Source organism: Euprymna scolopes, chromosome 42 (assembly GCF_053919585.1).
Source record: "Euprymna scolopes isolate OS-2025 chromosome 42, ASM5391958v1, whole genome shotgun sequence".
NCBI classification, from domain to species: Eukaryota; Metazoa; Mollusca; class Cephalopoda; order Sepiida; family Sepiolidae; genus Euprymna; species Euprymna scolopes.
This window is the reverse complement of record NC_136523.1, coordinates 43,569,478-43,584,898: the sequence shown is the minus strand read 5'-3', so window position 1 is coordinate 43,584,898 and position 15,421 is coordinate 43,569,478. Positions and strand designations below refer to the sequence as shown.

The 15,421-nt window shown below is 29.8% G+C and overlaps 1 protein-coding gene across 1 annotated transcript in view; it reads left to right on the top strand.

Moving 5' to 3' along the window:
* Positions 1–15,421, top strand: part of LOC145267157 (uncharacterized) — a 109,831-nt gene that overhangs the window by 69,008 nt on the left and 25,402 nt on the right. Inside the window, exons 2-4 of the mRNA XM_080123204.1 lie at positions 8,034–8,231; positions 10,534–10,746; positions 13,886–14,035. Of these exons, the coding sequence (XP_079979330.1) occupies positions 8,034–8,231; positions 10,534–10,746; positions 13,886–14,035 (561 nt within the window). The remainder of the gene's footprint in view (positions 1–8,033; positions 8,232–10,533; positions 10,747–13,885; positions 14,036–15,421) is intronic.

Sequence of the window (15,421 nt, the reverse complement as noted above, 5' to 3'; positions counted from 1 at the left end):
ATGTTCAATAGGTATACCTTATTATAAGTATAATATTGTTTTTACATCCATTCTAACAACACATTTGGCTCATATATTTGAGACCACGCATCACTCGAATAATAATCACTTGTTTCAGCATATACAGTTTACTTTTTAGATCAATATTTGGAATCTGATTACTATAAATACATTTGTAATATTATAATTGTTACACGTTTATCATTCCTATCCATAAACTAACTTACTTAGCAAACTAAAGTTTAACATTTCTAAACATTACGATCAGTCTAGAAGTTATAATATTACAATCAACTACTATTCCTTATTCTAATTTAATATTTAATTTTTCCTCCACATCTAATTATATAATATAGTTGTATGCTCTTTTTTATCACTCTACAATTGAATACTATATTATGTGAGATATATTATCATACTTACCTTCATGTTTCATTTTTAATATTATTTATTTATATATATATATATATATATATATATATATATATATATATATATATATTGCCATCCTATTTGTTATCATTATCGAAATTCATTTGGCCTATTTAATTAGTTTATAAAGTTTTTGTCATTTATTCTATATATTGCTCCTAATTACATTGAGCTTCTTAAATAAGGATTGGTATATATCATAAGGAAATAAAGTATATTTCCACAGAAATATATATATATATATATATATATACATACATACACACACACACACACACACACACATATATACATATATATATATATATATATATATATATATATATATATATATATATATATATATATATAGGGTGTCCGTAAAGTTACTACACAGGCTTGCGTGGCATGCTTGATTAAATAAACCTGTAAAAAAAAAAAATTAACTATTAATACAAATATAATACAATAAAACAATAAGACTGTATAGTAACTTTACGGACACCCTGTATATATATCTTCCTGAATTTTCCATATTACGTCGTTATGCATTTTCTCTTTAAAACGTTTTTTTCTTTTCTAGTACGCTCCTTGTTCTCCTTGAGTAAGGGATCAGGAGGAAGAAAGTAGTCTTTAAACCTGCTTAAGATTAATATTCGCAGAGTTTGTTTTCCTTAAAAACATCCGTTTCCCGTAACTCACACATTATATATATATATATATATATATATATATATATATATATATATATATATATATATATATATATACTAGCAAAAGTACCCGTTGTTGACTGGGTTCAAGAACACCCTAAAGAAAATGGACTTTAATTTATGAAAGTATGATAGGTTATGAAAAGGAAGGGGTGTAAAGAGAAAGCTTCGAATTCGGGGGTATCAAAACCAAAGCAAAATATGATGAAAGTAAAAATAAAAATAAAATAGATAAATCCCATAATTTATTATGCCATACCTGTTCACACTGAAACACTTATCACAATATTCTGTGGATCTGTGTTAAAAAACCTTGTTAAACTTTGTGACATATTTCTATTCTATGGAGGTCAGGCACGAACGAACACCCAATAATTTTATTATACCATATTTCTTCAAACTGAAACATAATTATCAAAGTATACTTAAGCAGATAGATATGAAAAGTCTTTATAAAAGTTTGTGCCTATTTCCATTCTATGGAGGCCAGGCGCGAAGGCCGACCCCACATTTTTATTATACCATCCCTATTTAAGTTAAAACATACTTATCAAAGTATTCTTATGTACATCTATATCAAAAACACTTGTAAACTTTTTTTTTTTAATTTTAAAATTTTTTATTTCCATACTTTGTGGACCAGATGCGAACGCAGACCCCACAATTTTAATGAAGCACTGTTCTGCCAGAACAAACATACCCATTCCTGTGTCTAGATACATCTTCTATCATTATATGTAATCAGTTTTTTAAAAAAGTCAACCACATAGGGGCCTATTCGTGACCACACACACACACACATTCAGCTTTATATATATACTAGCAGGGCTACCCGGCGTTGCTCGGGACCGTATAAACAATGAAAAAACAAAAGCAGATATTGAACATATGTTTTATTCTTAGGGGAGAGGAATCTTTCATCTCAAGTTTTAGCGTTACAAACAAACATTTGTCTTTTATATATATAGATAATGACAGGTTTTTTGGGGCCCCCCTCGAAGATAACTGATCAGTTGACCAACTTCAAGTGGTCCGTTTTACGTGAAATTTCGATATTTGTCATCCGGGTGATGGGGCTTCGATATGATACCAAATTTGTCAAGTTTGGTTCCGTCTTTCAAAAGTTTTAGCGTTACAAACAAACATACATACACACAGACGTTTGGCTTTTATATATATATATATATATATATATATATATATATATATATATATATATATATATATATGTATATGTATGACCGGAAGAAGATTTATCAAAATATGAGGAGACGTATCACACTGCTTGATACCGTTAATAACAGGATGAAAACATATTCAGATAAGTATTAACCTTGCATTTCTTTGATTAAGTCTGATGAGATGCCAACCTCGAAAATATTTGAGCAATATATAAAGTTTAAAATTATCTAGTGTATGTCGAAATAATTGTAACACTTGAAAAAAATACAAATATGATGTAATCTTTTTCCTTGTTGCCTTTGTTTTTGTTTTTTTGTTTTGTTTTTTTATATATACTACCCTGTGATTCTGGCCTGTGTCAGAATTTAAGAATTTAAGATTTTAGTGTTCGTATATAAATAATTTCAACTAGAGAAATGTACTTTCTGGGTGGAACTCAATCTAATTAAATTTTATAGTTCTTTGATAATAACATGCTCTAACAATTCACTAAAAGAACTGACGAACCATAATCGATTATTGATTTTATAGCAAGAAAGCTATCCATGACAAAAATCGAGAAAGAGACTGACATTGTTTTATTATATAGATATCCGAAAATGAATAATAAATATTAAAAATACAAAACACAATAATATAAGAATAATAGATATTACATAACCACATAAAATAATATATAAAAATCATAAATTTTCAACTTTCTTCTCATAAACTAAGTGCATTTTTATTATTTATTAATATTATATTGCTCGGAGTAATTGATTTTTACCCATAACAATTGATTTTATACTGTGTCTACATACAAGGTAAATCTTACTAAGAAAACTGAAACGACTAATATATATATATATATATATATATATATATATATATATATATATATATATATATATATATATATATGTATATATATATATATATATATATAGGGTGACCCCCCCCCCAAAAAAAAAAAAACAGAGGACATTCAATTGTTTTTCTGAGCATTTTACAGTCAACGGAGAAAAAAAGGCCAAAGACCCTAGTGTTTTGATGTGATGTTTTGAATATAATAAACTAGTTATGACCAAAATTTCATTTCATTCGGATAAAACACTAAGAAAAGGGGCCTAATTAGAGGTGGGGCCCGTGTTTTGGGTCACTCTGCATATATATATATATATATATATATATATATATATATAAAATGTAATTCTTGGTTCGTTCGTAATTAATAGTCTAAATAACTAAATAAACGATTGCTTCGACATTTTGGTATAATATGTTTACTGTATCCATGCGTGTTTCTATATATCTCTTTTTAATTATAACATTATACTTAATTTTTCTATAATAAATAGGTGGTTTTGTTTGTATCGATAGGCCATTTTTTTTTTTATTTATGGACAATTATTTATCACCGCTTTTGCGTCACGTGACCAGTGTTTGCAATTTAGCAGTTTTCCCGCTAGATCTGGAGATTTCGTTTGCAATCTAGCGGGGAATTCTAGAAAATCGGAGATATTTTGCACCCACACACCCGCAATTTTAGATTAAAAAATAAAGAAAAGCGCTTGAAAATACTTTAAAACATAAAATAAACTCATTCATGTAAGTAAAAAAAGTAGCATTTATTGCCTTTGGTAACAATTAGTTATTGATTATTTGTTTTGTTTTTTATCTTTTCTTAGGCTAACCATTCTTAAATCTCGCTATAAAATCGATTTTTCCAAGTACATTGTAGGGGAGAGGCATTCCAACCTCCGTAGTTTAGTTTAAAATACGATCTAAGCACCGCCCCCCTTAGTCAATAATTCTAAAAAGCAAGAAACAACAGCAAAAAAAAACTTATACCAAACACAGTAGAATTTAATTATCTACCAACCTAAATACTTTTAACATGCTAAAACAAAGTTTTTTGGGTTTTTTTATTTTTCTAATTTCCAAATATGTTGTTCAAAGTGGATTTTACACACCGAATAAAAAAAATAATAAATAAATAATAAACAACTGTCCGCTTATCGCTTAACGAGTAAGGAGGCTTAAATGACTAGGTGTATCAGAATTTTTGTATGAATTTTTGATACCCCTAACACGAAACTGCGAATAAAATATACAAAACTCGTAATTTCTCTTTTAAAAGTGGGTTGTTTATTTTCTTTATGGAGTATACTTCCAAAATAAACTATTAAAGTTGTATAAAAAGTAATAGAAATATTATTTTTTTTATTTTTTAAAAAACAGTAATGAAATTAATTGAATTTTATGAGCTCAGTATTTTCAATTTTTAAACTTTAAAAATCTATCAAAAATTTTCTATTCATTCAATTTTTACGATATTTTCAGGGTCAATGTGAAATTTTATGCTCTTTCCAATGAACTGAATATAATATTTCAGACAAACGTTTTTTTTTTAATTCAAGCCCCCCCCCATTTTCAAATGTCTATTAAAAAGTAAATAATTAATTTACTCACCAAAGTGTTATATATCACAAATTGAAGATAAAAGATCAATAAATAATATATTCAAATTTAAAACAAAAAAGTAGTGCTCTTTAGAAATTTACCTGTAAAGTCCGAAGTTTAAAACTTTTTTTTTAAACACATTGTTTGTTTTTTTTTTTTTTGTTTTTTTTAAATGAAACCTTGGTCCTTGCTCCTTTAATTGAAAAAAATTAGGGTTTGAATTATATTTTTCGAGTAGTTATAAGCTTGGAAAGACAGAGGGCCGAATTAATTCACTCCTCCCATTGTAAATGTCTATTAAAAAGTAAATAAGTAATTTACTCACCAAAGTGTTATGTATCAAAAATTGAAGATAAAAGATCAATAAATAATATATTCAAATTTAAAACAAAAAAGTATTGTTTGTTAGAAACTTACCTGTAAAGTCCGAAGTTTAAAACCTTTTTTTCTAAACCACGTTGTTTTTTTTGGGGGGTTTTTTTTTGTTTTTTTCTTTTCTTTTAAATGAAACCTTTGCCCTTCTTCCTTTAATTGAAAAAAATTTAGGGCTTGAATTACATTTTTCAAGGAGTTATAAGCTTGGAATACGGGGTGGAATTATTCAATATTTTTCACGAAATTTCTGACACACGTAACAAATGACTTATCTACCACTAACCCTAAGGTCGAGTTGCACTCCCAAATTTAGAGTTAGTGATAGTCATAGATTTTTTATACAATTTTCCAACAGCGAAGTCCCCAATGGTTAAACGACATGCAACCAGTTAATTGTTGGAAAGACAACTTTTAATAAAAGAAATGAAATAAAAATAACTTAAACACAGTTTCAGCACGTATAAAAGATACTTAAATTTTACTGCATTTGGTATCAGGTATTTTTGTTATTGTTTACAATTTCTTGAATATTAATTATTTTACACAAACGATTGTGTTGTTCCTACTTACTTGCCCCCCCCCAAGAGCCGTCATTCATGATTTTACTTATTTTTACTAATTTTTAGACGTTTATTTTATTTAATTGTCAGCATGAACCAACTTTTTAAGATACAGCATATGCTAACACTTCAGCGAAGTTTACTATATTTATTTTTTAGCAAACATTAACAACAGAAAGTTTTCCACTTTATTTATTTTTTGCATAATTAATGATGGAAGTATGTTTTCTGTTTTTCTTAACATCTGCTGAAAAAAAATAATTTGTACAGTCTCTTGAAAAAATTTTTTTCTCTACTTTCACTTAACAATTTACAATGTTCATATAAAGCATTCATCTGTTCTTTTTATAATAAAAATTCCGTTTTGAAAAAGAAACGTTTACTGCCAAATTTCTTTTAAAAAAAAACTTTTCCTGAAAACAAAAACAAAAAACTTTCACCTAACATTTTATGGTAAAAATTTTTTGGGGGGGAGGGGGAACAACAACTTTTATTGATAAAAACAATTGCAAAAAATAATAAAAGTAAATAAACGAACAACATGCAATTTTTCTTGAGGAATCTGTTCCATTTTAACAAACTGAGCCACAGCAACGCGTGGCCGGGTACAGCTAGTATATATATATATATATATATATATATATATATATATATATATATATATATATATATATTTCTGTAGAAATAAGTTTTCTTATAGTATATACCAATCCTTATTTAAGAAGCTCAATGTAATTACAGAGCTATATAGAGAATAACTGACAAAAACTATATTCCAAAATTTATAATGTTGACCATCTTATAATTTATTCCTTTAATATATATATATATATATATATATATATATATATATATATATATATATATATATATATATATATATAATCTGCCTGTCTGTCAATTATGCCTTCTCGCGGAAACTACTTTACTGATCTCGCTGGATTTTTTTATGGATCTTTGATATGATAAGGTGCAGCGAACTAAGTATTATGGTATCTGTTCGATGCACAGTTTGAGAATATTAGCGATTAATACAGATTAGCATTTAATGCAAAAATGGACTAAAAATTCAACCATCAATTTGGCATAAAGCACTCATTCCATGTCAACAGCTATAATCTGCCCCGTTTTTAACAGGCAAAAGTCTAGTACACACACACACACACACACATATATATATGTATATAAAACTTTATATATATATATATATATATAAGTGAAAGTGTTTGTCTGTCTGTGTGTGTATCTGTGTATCTGTGTGTCTGTGTGTGTACATTTCCCTACGCAATAACTCTGTCAATTTTAAGGCTACAGACTCGAAATTTGATATACAGGGTACTGAGATTTGGAAAAATCTTTGTGATCGGTTTTCGGCCAAAAATTTGGCGATTAGGGGGTCGAACTTCAACAATTTGACCTTTGAGAACTCTACCAAACTCCTCCAACAATTTTGGGTCTAAACACTTGAAATTTTAGATATGGACATGGATCTAACTTAATAACTTGATTTGAGCCCAAAAGAATAAATGTTAAGGGGTCATAATAAGGATCAAAGCTTAAAAAATTGACCTTTTTTTTTTTTTTTTTTTTTTTTTTTTTTTTGCTCAGCATACACCTCCAAACACTCTGGCAACGCCGGGCCAAAATGCTAGTATATATATATATATATATATATATATATATATATATATATATATATATATATATATATATATATATATATATATATAATGAAATAAGAATTACAATTAAGCTTACAACGATAATCTAAAATAGCAAACCTAAAATATATTATAAATATTAAAGACTTAATATTTTAATATATATGGCTTACTTGTTAGTTTCATTAAAAACTTTGCCAGCAAAATCCGATTCCGCATTTTGCTAATTCCTACCTCTGATGAGAAGGAAAGTATTTCTTTCGAAACTCCGCGGATTAAGGACAATCCACTTAATTTGTGTTTCCTTTTATAAAATTAAATGTTTTTAACTCTTCTAAAAGTGTTTTTAACATGTGTTATTAATTTTACAGACTACATGCGAGTGAAAAAAGGAAAAAATCCCAAAGTCCTTCCCATTCTGGGCCGAAACTATTAATTAATTATTCGCAATATATATATATATATATATATATATATATATATATATATATATATATATGTGTGTGTGTGTGTGTGTGTGTGTGTGTGTGTGTGTGTGCATTGATATTTCCTTTAATATTTTTATCTGTTCGAGTGATGATATATATATATATATATATATATATATATATATATATATATATATATATATATTGAAAAAAAGATCAATGTATTTATTTAATTATGATTGTTTTATTTTCTTTCAGAGTTTTGTGAGGCTTGCATTGTCGACACGGGCGCTGGATATTATCGACATCCGCTTCGTTGCGATGTATTTGTTCACTGCGCCCAGAGTGGTGATAATCGCACCGTCATGGCCACTTTAAAGGAGTGCCCGGTTGGTCTATATTGGTCGCAGAATGACCTCACTTGCAGACCCCATTATGAAGTCGACTGTCCCCAAGGTAAATACAAAAGCACACAGAAAACAAAGTGTCTATTCAATTCAACGTGTGTTTGTGTGTGCGCGCGCGTGTGTGCAAGATGGCGGCAAATGACTGATTCCACACGCATAGGTTTAATTAAATGGCTTTTACATAGGGTGGTGCCTATAAACACTGCAATAATTAAGTGTTGTTAGTTCAAATGTCTCCGTTTCTTTTCATCAACATTTTCTTCTTACTAAACTTTCCAACTATTTTCTAGGGGAATGTGTTTTTGTCTCTGATGAGTTGTTTAGTGGGTTTCCGCTATTAAGCGAAACACTTGTAAGACGTACTTCATGAAAAATATTAATAAAATGTTATGAGTGAGAATTAAATACATTCTTCTGAATTTGAAATATTGAATAACGATATATAGATATATATATATATATATATATATATATATATATATATATATATATATATATATATATACATGAAATAATAATAATTATATATATATGTGTGTGTGTGTATAAGGAATGAAAAAATACCAGCGGTGGTTGACGTTATGTTATGAGAAAAATAGAAAAAACCGAATGAAATTATTAAAAAATCAACGCTTCGTCCTTATTTCAGAGGACATCTTCAGGATAATTGATGTGTGTGTGTGTGTGTGTGTGTGTGTGTGTGTGTGTGTGTGTGTGTGTGTGTGTGTGTGTGTGTGTGTGTGTGTGTGTGTAACATGTTTCTTAAGGCTTTTTGACGATTACAATACTATTCTGTGGTTAAAATTCCATGACTGTTGGTAAAAAAAAGAACCTATATTTTCAAACCAATTAAATAAGCCCAAATTTTCCTGCATTTGTATATATAGTGTTCTGCAGGCCAGCTTTAGTTTTGTGCTCCGTTTTTGTCCCCTGTGGCCTTGCCAGCCCACTTTATATATATATATATACACACACACACACACATATATATATATATATATATATATATATAATCATTATTTCATGTATTCGCATGAAATTTTATGAGGAGATATATGTTTTCAGTAATTATTCAACATGTGAGTAGAGCTATGTAGTAAAATTATATACATATAAACTATATATATAAAAAAAAAACAAGAAATAAAATAAATAAATAAATAAATAAATAGAACTTAACAATAAAATAGATGGATAATGTAGTCGTCGCCAGAAAGAAAACAACAACCATAAACATCAAAGATAGGGAAGTTAACATCGATGAGGGTATAATATTCAGATCCAAGCGAAAACTTAAGCAAATAAGCTACCGCCAAGTTAAAATAATACCAATACCCCCGCTGCTACAGCTTGACCACATGAAATCGTACTTCCCCGCTCTTTCCTCAACCCCCATTCCTTCACCACACCTCACCCCAAAACACCTACTGTACACATTCACAAAGTATACACCCCATTTTCTTCCAAAGCATAAACCACACCCAAAAATCTTATAAAAAAACGAATTAATCTTGATTCTCTTTCCAACATCGCTCCTTGTGATGATTCAACTGGAATATGTATGCGCATTGGTAACCAATGATATTTTTATAATAAACTAACTAACTATATATACAGAGTATCCACAAAGCCTGGCTACATTATGTAGCCAGACTTTGTGGAAGAATCCTCTAGATTATGTAGCCAGACTTTGTGGGCACCCTATATATATATATATATATATATATATATATATATATATATATATATATATATATATATATATATTGAATTGACAAAAGACTATATTCCAAAGTTCATGATGTTACCACCTTATAATTTATTCCTTTAATTCACATCAGATTTACAATTTTTGACAGTGTCTGTTTCGTAGTGCAAAATCAATCACTTAATTATTATATCAATCAGTGAATCTATTATGCCCTTAACTCATCAGAAGAAATAGCAACAATCAATCCGTCAAAAGGAAATAAAGTGCGTTTTGACATGATTAAAATCCGAAAATTTGAAGAGAAGCTGTAGATAACTTATATGTTTTCATTACGCCATTTTGAATTTGCATAATGGAAACACATTGTAAGGTATTTACAGCTTCTCTTCAAATTTTCGGATTTTAATCATGTTAAAACTTATACTTCGAGATTATTTATGCTCAGATAAACATTATTTAAAATAGCTACGCGATTATGACAGCATGACAATGTTTCGGTCATCCAGTTATAAATAGCCAACGACCTCACCAGACAATCCAAAGTTCCTTCTTTTAAAAGTTTTAATTCTCAAATGGAAAAAAAAAATTACATTTGCAATTAAAAAAAAATTATGATATTTTTAAATTGTTTCTAATTCAGATCCTTGCAAACAGCCAGGCCGAATAGCCTACCGGGAAATTTTTTCTTGCGCTGCATATTATAAATGTTTGAACGGAAGTCGAGCAATGACAAGAAGCTGTTGCGACGATAAATTTCGGTTCGATGAGATCTCGCAAAAATGCGTGCCAGACGAGATTTGCCGTTCAAATTGCCATTCCAACTCGTCTCGCTTTTTCGATTCGGATTTCCAAGGTAAGAAACTCGTCAAAAGTCAAAACTTAAAATACCTCAGTTGGGATTACCTGTGTGACGGATTATATATATATATATATATATATATATATATATATATATATATATATATATATATATATATATATATATTGTGCATTAATTATAGAGTGGAGGATATATTAGAAAAGTGTGACCTGTTAAGTCACCCATTGATCTCGGGCTAGATTAGGAAAATAAGGAAGGTAAGTTTGCAAATCCAGTTTTTTTACACCCTCACCCCATATATATATATATATATATATACTAGCAAAAGTACCCGTCGTTGACTGGGTTCAAAAACAGCCTACAGAAAATGGACTGTGATTGATGAAAGTATGATAGGTTATGAAAAGGAGGGGGTTATAAAGAGATAGGTTTTAATACTCAAAAATTTTACCCTAAGCAAAATATGATGAAAGTAAAGATAATTTTCGCGAAAATATATATTTTTTATATCAACTTTGTTTCCATTCGTAGCTAAGAGTGGCCAACAAAATGATGTTTCCTTACAAAGAGAAAATATTATATATGTAATAATATAAATATACAAGAAATAAATGTTACCATAGTCAATAAAAGTTACTTTTATGGTAGAAAAGTTTATTAGTTTGTATTTTTAAGTAGTTTATAAAAAAAAATTATTTTTTAATTCACTAACCGGTTTTAAAAAAATCAAAATGGCAGCGACTTTGAAATGGAGAGCCCCGTTTTCAATCTGAAGGAGGGGCACCTGAGCATTCTGTGTTAACAATTTAAGAGAATTCCGTCAACGTAAGGAATATTTATAAACATATTTTAATGTTTTCCGTTATTTTGTGCTTGAGGAATATTCGATTATGGCATGTGTAGTTTATATAAAAATTCATTTAAGTAGTTATCGCCTCAAATTTCGTTTTAATTTCGGTTCACTGAAATTATTTCAAGTAAAGAGCATTAAAAACTATTTCGAAACAAAAAAGACATTAACTGAACTTTTATTGACTATGATCACATTTATTTCTTGTATATTTATATTTTCAGGTAGTCGTTTGTTGACTTTTTTGCTAAACACTCTTACCAAATAATATCGACGGAATATCGAAAAATAAAGAAACAAAAACAGTTTTGAAAAATAATGAAGCTTTACTTACTTTAGTAAAATAATCCGAAACAGCAAAATGGGATATTAAAAAAGTAAACACGTAATTACTTTAGTTTTTTAAAGCAAAGAATCGATATAAATATGAATAAGAAGAAAAGGCGTCCTTGTCAAGCAGAACAGCTTCGTTTCAGTTTTACAGTATTGAATGGTGTAATATTGCGCCGTCGGATTCAGGGTTGTACTATTGTAATGTAAAGAACACGCAGAAAGGGTTGTAATCAACTGAATTCCTTCTAGTACACTAACAAAAAAAAGCTTAAACAGATATATAAATAAACAAAAATAAAAAGGTTATGTAAATGTTTTTAAAAAGACACGTAATCACGTGAGCAGAATTTTTTCCTTCTTTTGACACAATAACAAGTAACGTTCTTATTTTTATTATTTATCTATTTATCTATTTTTGAAGAGTGCTTAGTGCAAGTGGAGAAGGAAAAGACAGAGGTATGCAAAATTTGTGTCAAGAATTGTCTAAAGTTCCGACTTGGGGGGGGGCTTTCACTTTAATAATAACATGAATTTATGAGGTGAATTTATTCGACACAATATGATTAAACTAAAAAAAATAAATAAAAGCTAACGTGAATTAAGATTAAAGTTAAGGTGTTATTGTTGACCCTCACACCTTTTAAAAAACCTTGTTAAACTTTGTGACATATTTACATTCTATGGAGGTCAGACGCGAAAGAACGCCCAATAATTTTATTATACCATATTTCTTCAAACTGAAACATAATTATCAAAGTATACTTACGCAAATAGATATGAAAAGCCTTTATTAAAGTTTGTGCCATATTTCCATGGAGTACAGGCGCGAACGCAGACCCCACAATTTTATTATGCCATCCCTATTTAAGTTGAAACATACTTATCAAAGTATTCTTATGTACTTCTATATCAAAAACCCTTGTAAATGTTTTTTTTTTTCATTTTTTATTTCCATACTTTGGGGGTCAGGCGTGAACGCAGACCCCACAATTTTTATGAACCACCGTTCTGCTAGATCAAACATACCCATTCCTGATCCTCGATACATCTTCTATCATTATATGTAATCAACTTTTTTTTAAATAGTCAACCATATAGGAGCCTATTCGTGACCAGACACACACAGACACACACACATGTTCAACTTATATATATATATATATATATATATATATATATATATATATATATAAGCGAAAATGTGTGTATGTATGTTTGTATGTATGTATGTGTGTTTGTATGTCCGCTAAAAACTTTCGACAGACACAACAAAAATTCACAAACTTGGTATCATATTGAAGCTCCATCCTTCGCTCGAAAAATTGGCCAAAAACGCAAATTTTTGCACCGCGAAATCGACAATTTTCGATAGGGGGGGTCAACAAAAACGGTCTTCTCTTGACGACGACCGGTTCTACGCATACGCCAGATAACGTCATGACCTGATTTACTTTAAATAGTTGAAGAACTGACTAAATTTCATGTACGTCGTGTTAGGTCAGTTGTTTAGTGCGTTGGTTCATTATCTAAGCGTTTTGGTTTCGAATCGTGGTGTGAGATGTCTTTTTTTTTTCGATTTTTTAAATTTAAATATTGAACCAGTGTTATTTAAGCCATTTTTCACGTAACGTTCGTTTTTCTGGGGGGGGGGTCACTTCGCTTATTCTTAGCGACACCCAAAAACACCCGGGTACCCACAGATTTTTTTAAATTTTAATATCGAAACAGGCTTATTTAAGCCATTTTTCACGTGTTTTTTTTTGTTTTTTTTTTTTTTTTGGTCTTAACGTTCGTTTTTCTGTTTTCTTTTTTGTTTTTGCGATTTTTACATTTAACACCGTTCGTTTGCCTTATCTTCATAGTTGAACGGAATCATATACATAGGTGGCTTGTTTTACGGGTCACCTCGTAATATCACAATCTTTTTACTTTTTCGAATTTCAAAAATGATTACTGATAATGGAGTCGTTTTCATTTTCTTTATTTAAGTTCCTCTCTGCACAATGAGGGCTGTCGAGAATGATGACAGCTTCTACCTCCAGGAAGTCCATGGATATTTCTACCGGATGCCTTGTCCAAGTGGCACGGTCTTTTCAACCAAGGCATGTTCCTGTATCCGTGGGAAACGCAAAAAGACGGGTAGGTCATTTTTGTTTACTACTGGAATTTATAAAATACATAAGATTTTCTTCCCCCCTTTCCAATAAAAAAAGAGTCCAAATGGGGAGTACATGCTATCTTTTGCTCTAGTTCTGCATGTTTCTTGGATAAATTTTCTTCTCTTGAAAAGTAGGTCCTTTTATTCATACAATATGCATTTTTTAAATATATTTATTACAAAATCTCCATTAATAATAGAAGTAATAGCATAGTTTTGGTTTCAGACAGACACATACAAAATCTCCATTAGTACAGGGTGGAACCATAGAATTGTCGCCCTATGAAAGATGACATGATTCCATTTCCGTTTGATGAAAACCGGATTTCATTTTATTGTTGCAAGCCATCTACTAGTTGGACAGTTGTGTACAAATCCCAAGAGCAATAGGAGCCTTCTATCATGTCTGAAAGTTCAACGATTGAGATTGGAGATTCTGTACAACTCATGCTCTATACCGATCCAAGTTATGACAACAGGACCATTGCCAGCACCCTCAAAATACATCCCGGGATTGTCACGGATATGCCCTTTTTTTTAATATATTTTTTAACCTTGTATTTTGTTCTTATTTGCACCATACATATAATGCAGAGGTGTAACAGATATACAGGAACTGAAACAAATTTAAGCATGTAATGGTGAAACGAACTGTAACATTAGAGTCGGGTTACGGCTACAAACAAAGAAGAGAAATAAATAAAATTTTCTTTTGTAACAATTTTTTTTATAACACCTTACCCTTCCGTCTCGACATCACTTAAAAAGTCTCTTGCTGCCACATGTCCATCTAGCCTGGTTGACGTTTCTTTTTCCTCCGACCACATGCCGGCCACAGCCGGCCCATTCTCATTCTCGACTTTATACGTCCATTTTCTTCAATGCGCATTTTGCTTCTTTCAACCACATGGTGCATTTTTTCTCCTTTTTTCTTTTTTCTTCTCATGCACTTTATAATTTGCATATGTGTCTTTTTTTACTACTGCTGCTGCTAATCTCGTCGCAAGCCAGCCATCCTTTGTTGTTGCTGATATTTTCCCACACGCTCATATGCACTGTTTACAGAACTATGCAGATTCACCTTTTATTAATACAATATATACGTGTACTTTTTAAAAAATAATTTTAACATTGCATTGCGTTCTTATGCACATTTGAACTAAAAATTTGAAATATGACAGTGGAATAAGATATGTGGATTCACCTTTTTATCAATTCAATGTTTTTGTATTATACTTTTAACATTGCATTTATTTGCATTGGTGTGGTCTGATGGAAGTTCCGTTATCATATGATATTTCGGGAAAAATAGTCTTCCTCAATTCCTTTAGTTTAAACGTGCATATGGGGCTGTTCGAAACGGGAGC